General features: G+C 39.8%; 1 protein-coding gene and 1 non-coding gene across 3 annotated transcripts; both read right to left on the bottom strand.

Moving 5' to 3' along the window:
- Positions 1 to 2512: 2512 nt before the first annotated feature.
- Positions 2513 to 8931, bottom strand: SLC25A3 (solute carrier family 25 member 3). Of its 2 annotated transcripts, none has more exons than XM_006730154.3 (8): positions 8794 to 8931; positions 8403 to 8563; positions 7027 to 7151; positions 4890 to 5069; positions 4341 to 4522; positions 3525 to 3697; positions 2948 to 3058; positions 2513 to 2852 (listed from the first exon to the last, which is right to left on the bottom strand). In XM_006730154.3, the coding sequence occupies exons 2-8, from the start codon at positions 8557 to 8559 to the stop codon at positions 2692 to 2694; spliced, it is 1089 nt and encodes a 362-aa protein (XP_006730217.2). In that variant the 5' UTR covers positions 8560 to 8563; positions 8794 to 8931; the 3' UTR covers positions 2513 to 2691. The 2 variants fall into 2 exon arrangements, with proteins under 2 accessions (XP_006730217.2, XP_081678373.1); XM_081822247.1 differs by lacking the exon at positions 7027 to 7151 and adding an exon at positions 6733 to 6854 and having other exon boundaries at positions 8794 to 8930.
- On the bottom strand, positions 3770 to 4017 carry LOC115939843 (small nucleolar RNA SNORA53). The gene has a single exon (XR_004074616.1). It is a non-coding gene; the product is annotated as a small nucleolar RNA SNORA53 (small nucleolar RNA).
- Positions 8932 to 10312: the final 1381 nt, after the last annotated feature.

Raw genomic sequence — 10312 nt, 5'->3', positions numbered from 1 at the left:
GTTAGTTCTTCTGTCCAATTTTGTTGTATATGTCATAAGGTATTTATAATTTAGTAAAACTCAGGCTTTCTCAGAGTTTTAATTGTTCTTAAAGACAATTTGAATCATATTTGGCTCTCCTGGAAACTACTATTGCACTTCTATCACGTCTTACTGTTACAACATAATTCAATTAAACTACTAATCACATATACTCATTCCACTGGGTTCTGCTTTATGGAATTGACATTATCTTCAACCAAATGTGAAAAAAAGTGTTATTAAAACAACTTTAGAATCTTTTAGTATGAATAAATTTTAAAATGTAAAATTTTAAAATTTTAAGTGGGTATTTTCCTTGAATTTCTAGTCTGAAATGGTTTTCTCTCAGAAATAGCTTTGAAATTACCTCTAGATAGCAAGCGACTTTTGACAATGAACACAGTATACTTATCAATATCCACAAATAAAACCTATCATCTTTCTTGAAAATAAAACTCGCATCCAAAGTTGGCAGTGGAAATCTTATAGTGAAAGCTGGCTGAACTGTGTATCATGGTTTTCAAATCCAGTCCACCTTTGGATTGGCTCAATATACATGTATTATCATTCCTACACGTTCTTCTCACATGACTGACGCTCCTCCCAGCAGGATTATCTGTTCATTTTACCTCAAGCTGGGATTGAGTCTTCTGAGACTTCTGATGTTGTGACAGAGTATAGTGGAAGTGATGCTATGACTTCCACATCTATGTCCTAAAAAGGATTCAGCTTGCCTGGCTCTGCCTCAAAGCCCTGAAATAAATCGAACTGCCCTGAAGCCACCGTGCTGTAGATGCCAAGACTGAGCCACTAACAGGGAGATGCTTAGTTTCTCTCTAGCCCAGAGGAGTGAAAGCCTTTTTTTTAAAGCAAGCTCTATATCCAATGTGGGCCTTGAATTCACAACCCTATCAAGTGTTGCATGCTCTAGCAACTGAGCCAGCCAGGTGCCCAGTGTTAAAGCCTTAAAAAGGAGCTCAGAGCTATCTGACTGTAACTTCATGAGACCCAGAGCCAAGATCCAGCAGAGATGCTCCTGAATTCCTGACCTGAGATTATGTCTCAAGCCATTAGATCTGTTGATTTGTTACACAGCAATGCTAATGCAAACTGGTGATGCCAGTTACCACAGCCATCACTTATGTGGGCTCATACCTTTTTAAGTGTGGACTAATTGCACCCACAACCCTTCCTTTCTCTCTGCAATACACCTAAGTTTGTAATCTTAAGAACAAATGATGATAGAAGTTAACATGCAACTAAATATGATTCCTCAATTTAGTTCACCAGCCTTACAACATGGGTTTGTTTCATTTCTCTCCCTTAAGACTCCTCCAAAATTTTTTTCCTTAAGGCCCCATCTATATACTTTATACAGGGACTGCCAACCAATCCAGATACTTGAAGACCTCAAGGTAAAATGTGATCAGATTTGAAAAATAATTGTATTCGATTCGGCTTTCATATTTCTTACCCAAACGTAAGAGAAAACTCAACAGTAGCTTACTTTCTAGGTGATTTTATGCTACATTTTTTGTAATTTATAAAGTCAGATTTGTTTGAAGATAATTGTTAACCTTAAGTGGTTTTAGCTATCAAGTGCTTTGGTTCTTTTAAAAACTATCATTCTAGGGGCACCTGGCTGGCTCAGTCAGTAGAGTATGTGACTCTTGATCTTGGGGTTAAATTCAAGTGCCCCATTAGTTGTAGATTACTTAAAAAAAAATCTTTAAATAAATAAAATAGCTATCATTAGAATGTTAGAACTACCATTCTAACAATCAGCCTAATTTAGATTACTTTTTTCAATTTAATTTTTGAAATTTAAGTAATCTCTACACCCAACATAGGGCTCCAACAGATAACCCTGAGATCAAGAGTTGCAGATTCCTCCAACTGAGCCAGCCAGACACCCCTAGATCTTCTTTTACAAATGAGGATTAGCAAACTCATTAGGATTTTTAGAAGTATAGTACATGTTGCAAAAATTTGATTATATGCTGAAATTTACTTGTCAAAATATAACCACAAATACTTATCCATATTTCAATTTAACTACAGCTAAATCAAGTTTTTGAAAATTTGGGTGTATTTCCTTTATTTTTAGGAGCATAGGAACTCTTGTGTGACAAAACTTGAAACATGACAATTTATCAGTGGGGATCAGAGTACTGAACCAACAATTAGTTTGCTTTTTTCCTTGAGGTTTTAACTTACACTTAATTCCTTCCATTTTAGGGTTACATCTTTAAAAACTGCTTTTAAAAATAACCACAGGGGGCGCCTGGGTGGCTCAGTCGTTAAGCGTCTGCCTTCGGCTCAGGTCATGATCCAGGGTCCTGAGATCGAGCCCCACATCGGGCTCCCTGCTCATGGGAAGCCTGCTTCTCCCTCTCCCACTCCCCCTGCTTGTGTTCCTTCTTTCGCTGTGTCTCTGTCAAATAAATAAATAAAATCTTTAAAAAAAAAAAAATACCGAATCACAGACAAATCATGAATAATTAGGTTTATTTCAACAGTGGGTTTGAAACCCTTGCCTTAGGCAAGAGACTACAGTAATTATACCAGGAATAGACAATTTCCTACACTGTCAAATATATAAAAGTTCCTCTTGCACTTTCCTCAATACTGATCAACAAGCAGATTAAGTCCACATTTGCTTTGATCATTCTACTGAGTTAACCCAAGCTTCTTCTTCAGAGACTCTGGCATTTCAGGTGGAGGAGGGCGAGGGAGCCTGAAGTAGACCTTCACAGAGTCATAGATGAACCACTGTAGTGCAGTCAGAGTGCCAATCATGATGATACGGGCAAAGAGTCCTTTCCATACACCTGGTTGAAATATGAAACATGAATGAAAAATGAAATAATACCCAAGTGTTACTCTTTGTTTGTTTGGGGGTGTGTGTCGGGGGGGAGAATCCTACCTTTAAATCCAAGTCTCTGAAGAACTTGAGAAGCACTGCTACCTTTCTCCTTATTCAACACAGATACCACGGAATCAGCAGGGTGAGAAACAACTGCACAGAAGACTCCAGCTGAAAAAAGTCAAGATAAATAATCCAACATGGGATTAATTTAAAAAAATTCACATCACAACCAACAGTCTTTACCTAATTTTTCGTTCTTAAAAAATCAAATTTAGAGACTAACAAAGTTATACAGCACTCTACCCTATGTAAAACAGAACAATCCTTCAAGTTTTTATATTCACATTTTAATCAACTTTCCTTTGTGTAAAAATGTATTCTTGAAAAACTAGACCAAAAAAATGGCACAGCAGTGAAATCAATATATTCCCCAAACTTAATCAAGACATGCACACCTGAAAGTAATTCTTTCAGAAACTCATCAATAAGTATTTATGAATCCTAAAATGGCACAGAAAATGCTAAGGGAAGATAAAGCTTCTTTGGAATATTTTTTTTTTCTCACAAAAAGAGGTCAATAATGGAAATAATTACTGGTCCTTAATTTCATAAACATGTTGTAAGTAACTCATACCTATGTAACCTGCCACAAATGTTACAACCAGCTGCTCTGCCTTTGAACATTCACTTCGGGGCTTAGGAACCACAAACTTGTACAATGCTTCAACAGTACGTTCAAAGCAGGCAAATTTCATCATGGTGTAGGGTATCTGTCTCATCCAGAGAGGAGCAACTCCCTTGTAGAATCTAGGGAAACCAGGAGACTTATTTTACTCAGTTGTATTTATTCCTTTAGCAGAGATTTTCATCAGTAACAGAAGTGTCCGCACACCAGTCGAGTTCTGATAGCAAAATATGGCAGCACAATTGCACGTCATTTCTATCAGAACCTAAGACTAACATGCAGGTGTATTTATCTCACATGCCAATGACTCAAGCACCTTTGACTATACAACCAAAAAAGTTGCTGGATGTTTCTCTAGCTGGAACTACAAGAAACAAGAAGTTTACAAGTAGAACTCAGTTCAAGATTGGCATCCACAAAGGTGGATCTAAGGAAGCATGTTGTAGCCAGACTATATGCAAATTCTTAGCTGTGAACACAGATGACAAGAATTCTAACAAGCCCTTCCCAAAAGTTAACAATTAATGTCAAATATCAAGGCATATGCAGATTGATAAACGTTCTTACTTTAGAAAAACATCTTTAATTCAGGGCTTAAGCCATGCATCAACTTATCCCTGCCCCTGGAGTTTATGTTCTATGTAAAAGGTAAATAGACATTAACATAAGAGCTTAAAAAAAAGTCTGGTAGGTTTAATGCTAACAAATGGAGTTCATTTAATTGAGTTATTTTTATACTGTAACTCTAGACAAATGTTCACTTACGCTTTTAAGCCTTCTTCCTTATACATTTTGGGAGCTGCATCCCTCAAAGTGTTGGCATAACCTGGTTGGGTTTGAATTCGAACCTTAGCAGCTTCCATAGGAGCCAGGGCAATGTCAGCGAAGAATTCAGCACTGGCAGAAGCAGCCAAATATAGTGATGTGCGCCAGAGATAGGTGTTCTCCTAATTGAAAAACGTTAAGAAGGAACATGTACCGCTATTGCATTGGCTGTTTTCAATTTCAATTAAGGAACAGTTCTAGGAAACAGTTACATTTCAGACAACCTAACAGTGTTTCTTTATATGGTCCACAAATAACACACATGAGACTGAATGTATATTCTCTTCCATAACCTTATCAACCACAGTACAATGTGAATTATTTTTTTGAACATCTAGGTGCCACGTATAGTTAGCCGTGGAACTACACAGAGGAATCCCAGATCTCTCTTTAAAAAACTCAAAATCCAACTTACTTGGAAAGCAGGACAGTATAGTAATACAGACCAAAAAAAGATCCTTTTTGGTCTTAAAAGTTAAAATTACATACCTCCCCAAGCATGTTGCTATACAAGACTTTGAAAACTTCATAAAAGCCAAACTTGCAGAGCCCTTGCATAGAGTAGCCAATGAAAGTCGGAGCCCATCCTTTAGCCAAACCACGAACACCATCCTCTTTAAGTGTAACTGAGAATCCATTAAATATGCCCTTGTACTTCTGGGGGTCCACCTTTATTTAAAACAAGAAGAAAAAAATTAATTAAATGTACCAAAGAGCTATCACTTCTCATAAATATTTAATTTCACTGTTATTAGTTTTTCCTTTGGTTCTAAAATAAACTTCAGTCTAACTATACAAAAGGTGGGTAAACACAAATTCACTGCATATCAACTTAATATCTATAATCAACTTCATAAATTTAACTTTATACATTAAGATCTTTCTTTCAGTCAGACTTAAGTCTCGGAGGGTTAGTTAAGACGGCAGAATTCCTAGAAAAATACATGATAAAACTGACTCAAAAGTTTTCACCATCCAACTCTACCACTTCTAAAAAACTAGTTTTCGGGGCGCCTGGGTGGCTCAGTCATTGGGCGTCTGCCTTCGGCTCAGGTCATGATCCCAGGGTCCTGGGATCGAGCTCCGCATCGGGCTCCCTGCTCGGCCAGGAGCCTGCTTCTCCCTCTCCCACTCCCCCTGCTTGTGTTCCCTCTCTAGCTGTCTCTCTCTCTGTGTCAAATAAATAAACCTTTAAAAAAAAAAAAACTAGTTTTCAAGCTACTGCCTAAGTTAAGAGGTAAGTCTATATCCCTGATACACACTAGTCCATTAAGAAGTTTATATTATAGAGTTTTATGAACTTAAGGCAAATTAAATACAAGTTAAAAAGGTAAATCAACATAATGAGAATCTGTCTTTTGACTTAAATTCACTTCAAGAGACATGCATACATTTCAGTGAAGGTATATTCACATCCATTCTATTAACTAATGGGAAAAGAAAAAAAATCTTAATTTCACTCTATCTGCCAGTACTACGAGGGCTGGTATACGTCACCTTCCTCTCCCTGCTAACACTTCACCTTCCTTTATTTCACCTTCCTCTCTCTTTTAGGTAAGTAGACTTCTAATCCTGTTTGGGACAAATAAATTTTTGACGTTTGATTATTTTTGTTTCAATAATCCTAATTAAGATATTCTAATCATAAAAAACTGTTATGTAATATACAAAAAGCTATGCCCATAAAATTTTAATACTAAAATAATGAAGAGTATTTTTTCTAATCTACATAATGTTCTGCGCTGATCTTACTCAGTAAATAAGAGAAATGAAGTTACTTCAAAAATACACTAAGGGCCACCTGGGTGGCTCAGTCGGTTAAGCGTCTGCCTTCAGCTCAGGTCATCATCTCCAGGTCCTGGGATGGACCCCCAGGTCACGCTCTGTACTCAGCAAGGAGTCAGCTTGTCCCTCCCCCTGCTCACTCTCTCTCTCAAATAAATAAAATCTTAAAAAAAAAAAAACCTAAGGAGGATTATCTACTCTAATATCTAACTGCTTGTAAAATGACTATTTGGGAGCATAAAGAACCAGTAGGCCTTGAAGAGGAACGCTTGTCAGAACTGAGCACAGCACCAAAATAGCATTTACAGCCAGGGTTTGAGATCCAAAAATCTGCCTACAATCTTATTTTTAAAAGAGGCATTTCTTCAATTTAAAACACTAATTAAAATAAAGATCATGAGTTAAGAACACTTGGGTTTGGTTTCCTACAAAAGTTTCTAGCAGTTGTGATGTCTTCAAATTTTCTCGTTTGTGAAGTCCTTTTAAAATTATTTGGAATTAAGTCACACATGATAGATACATTCAATGTTGCCATCTCAATACAAACCTGCATACGGCACTTCACTAAATCCAGAGGAACAACAGCAGTGTGTGTCAGACCACAACTTAAGACCCCACCAAAGCCACACAGTGCATAAAACTTCATGGAGCCATATTCGCAACTGTACTCTGTAGTAAGACAAGACACACCATGCATTTTAATATAAAACTCATGTTACTGGTTATCAACTTACCTCTCGGATAATTAGGTTTCCACACAGCTTGTTAGTGGAGGTCTATGTTGTACAACTTAAAAGCCATGCTTCAACAATATGCTTTTAATCCAACATGCAAAACAAACCTGCATTCTGCATTTAACCAGATCTAGAGGAACCAATGCTGTATGTGTTGTGCCACAGCTAATAATTCCTCCAAGTCCACAGAGGATAAAGAATCTGCCAGATCCATAGTCACAGCTATACTGCTCTGTTTGATTGAAAGAAAAAATCAAGTAAGTATTTCTTCAGAGATGACTAAGGCCATGGGAATGAAAGAGAACTAGGATTCCCTGTGAAATAGTGCTATCACAACTAAACAGCCTTGGCCACTGGTTACAATTAAGTTGAAAGATGATTTTCCACCTAGTGTTAAGTAACAAGACACTTACTGCCAAAATCAAAGAATCATTTAGATTATGAAGGTTCTGTGAGACACTAGTTCTTATTTTGCCACACTAAAAAGTCTTTGACAACATTACTAGCTACTCGAATAAAAATCAAACTTCAAATTATCTACTGCTGATAAAAACACACTTGAGAATACAAACCAAACTCAGGAAGAGCACTAGACTTAAGTAAAAACTTTCAAACTTCTAAGTGTGTCACTAATCAATACTATCCCCACTTATGGATTCATATTAAGCATAAAATTAGATAAAGTCCTAAAGTAAAATACATTTACTACACAACAGTGTAATGATTTTTTTTACCCACACCGAAGACATAAAAGAAACACATAAATGATTCAAAAACTTTAGATTTTACAGGCACACAATGTAGATTACATTTACAGAATTCCTACAATTTGGTTTTCAGGTTTCTCTGCCCATACACTCCACTGGGATTTAAAACGTTAACAATTAAGTTCAAGTTGAGTCTAACCGAAAAGATTCCTGAGAGAGAAGACTAAAGGGATCCCTACCAATTATTTATCTCCTTTTTATAGGTTATCTGGGGCTTCTGTCCCCTCCTTTACCAATTACATTAAAACAAGAAACCCAATTATCTCATATACCTCGTGTCAACAAATATTAGACTTCGGGAATGCTTGAGAAGGAGTATTTTTAAGAAAATTAATGCCAGATCAAGTAACAGATAATACAGATAGAACTGCAGGTGGCCAGTGGCTAGGAAGGAGACTTTACTCAACACTCAGTCTACTGACCAAGAGGGCTCACGGCGGAGAAGATAAGGAGCTAGTCACGGCCTCTATACTCTCCCGAGGACGTGGAGGTCACAGAGGGAACTGTGTCTGGGCCCTTCCACGCCCTTGAGGGAGGGCCAAGGATCCGACACACCGCCTAGGGCGAAAAGGGCTGACATCCTAGGGCAAGCAACTAGGCGCCGTCCTATGGTGCAGGAGGCCAGGAGCGTACTTCTTTTCTGTCCTCCAGGCCGCTAAGGCCGAGTGGACCACAAGGGCACAAAACGACCGTATCGGGGCAGGGTCTAAGCTCACCTTCCACAGCGGCTGCTGCCAGATTGCGGGAACGGCGGGGCGGGCCCGGGGGCCCCGCGGGGCTGCTGCGGGGGCCCGCGAGGCCATCGTGTACCAGCTGCAGGTGGGGCGCGTTGAATGGATTCGCCCGCGCCAGATGCGCCACGGACGAGAACATCTTCCTAAGGGAAGAGGGAGCAGCGGTCAGAGGAAAGGCAAAGGGGCCCCTCAGGCCACCAAAATCACCGGCACCCTAGGACCCCGAGACGGGCCTTCCTTCTTCCAGCCTCCGCGCCCTTGAAGAGGTCATGGCGGCCTCCCCCAAGGAGATCGACAAGGCCTACAGCCTAAGCAACTCCTCAGAGGGGCTCCGTTCCCCGCACCCACCGGGAGCAAGGCCCGGCACACTCACTTCCTAAGATGGCGAACACACAACCGCTCCCTCGAAAAGGCTGCGGCTCACAGAGGCCGAACGTCCTCCCGACCCTTAGATCTGTGCCCTTCGGGCGTCGTCGGCGTGACGCACATTACGTGTCACAGCAGCAGGCGGCACCCATTGGCGGAGAAGAGCGCCGAGGCCGTAGCGTCATCGCGTTCTCCTAGCAACCCTATCCCCGCCCCCGCCCGCCCCAGCCCTTCCGACCCCGGCCTCTGCGCAGGAGGATTCGTTCTGCGCATGCGCGCATTCCAAGGCCGGGTGTTTGAGTGGTGTGGGCTTGTGCTCGTGACCTCCTCTTTTTGTCCCTTCACATTCAAGCGTCTTTCCTTGACGCGGGGGCTTCAGTTTTCTTTACGTTTAATTGAGTCCCAGTTGGTAGTAGTCACTTAAACAAAAAGAGAAAAAAAAACCCAAATGTGTGATGATACTCTAATTCGGTGTTCCAGTTAGAATGTTACCGCAGTATTTTGTGTTACAACGCCTGCCATTAAGGTACTTTTTTTTTTTAATTAAGTTCCATGCATTGACATTACACATAGACATGTCTGCATTTTCCGTTAGACTACAGGAGAGTATTTTAAAAGAAAATGCAGCAAGAACTCTTTGGGGGTTCATCACAATAGTTTATACGACATATTAAAACATTCAGTAAATGCATTTTAAGACTACCTGGGGGTACATGGTTGAACTAGAGTGAAAGTGAGTGGCAGCAGATTTTGTGTGTGTTCAGTAAATTTAGAAAAATCTTCATTAGATTCAGTGCAACACAAAAGGGCCTCGTTTAATTGGGGAGAGTTTAGTAGGGGTCAAACCCCTATTACAATTCTGGCTCTGATATAGTCCTGGCTCTTGACAAAGTGACCTTGGGTATTCGCTTGATCTCTATGAACCTGTTTCTTAAATGTTAAGATGGAAGCAAGGGGTGGCCCCATGGGCTTGTACAGTTATATAGGGCCTGTGCTAGATTCAATGCTATGTTGTCACCATTTTGGAATTCTTAATAATTTATGAACAAGAGGCCTTGCATTTTTCATTTTGCACTGAAATTACAAATTGCATAGCTGGCCCTGGATGGGAGTAACATCTATCTTGCAAAGTGTATGAGAACTCAATGAGACAATGTCTAAATGTGGGGATTTTAGTCAAGCAGAGTTGGGGAGAGGGTCAGTGGTCAGTAAGTTACTAAGAGGTTAGGGTAATTCTTGCTAACTTGACCTAAAAGAATTCTTGCTGAAGACAGTCCAAGGTAATCAGATATTACTTGGGGAATGAGGAATTTGATAAGGTATTGAGGGTAATCAGATATCAAGGCTGTGTAGGGTGCCTGGCTGGCTCAGTTGAAGGAGCATGTGACACTTGATTTTAGGGTTGTGAGTTCAATCCCCATGTTGGGTGTAGAGATTACTAAAAGAATAAGTAAATAAAATAGATATCAAGGGGCACATGGTGGCTCAGTTGGTTAAGTGTCTGCTTTCGGCTCAGGTCATGATCC

This window comes from Leptonychotes weddellii, chromosome 5 (genome assembly GCF_054177405.1).
Source record: "Leptonychotes weddellii isolate Sample4059 chromosome 5, ASM5417740v2, whole genome shotgun sequence".
NCBI classification, from domain to species: Eukaryota; Metazoa; Chordata; class Mammalia; order Carnivora; family Phocidae; genus Leptonychotes; species Leptonychotes weddellii.
Note: the sequence above shows the minus strand (reverse complement) of the source record. Positions and strands in the feature narration are given on the sequence as shown.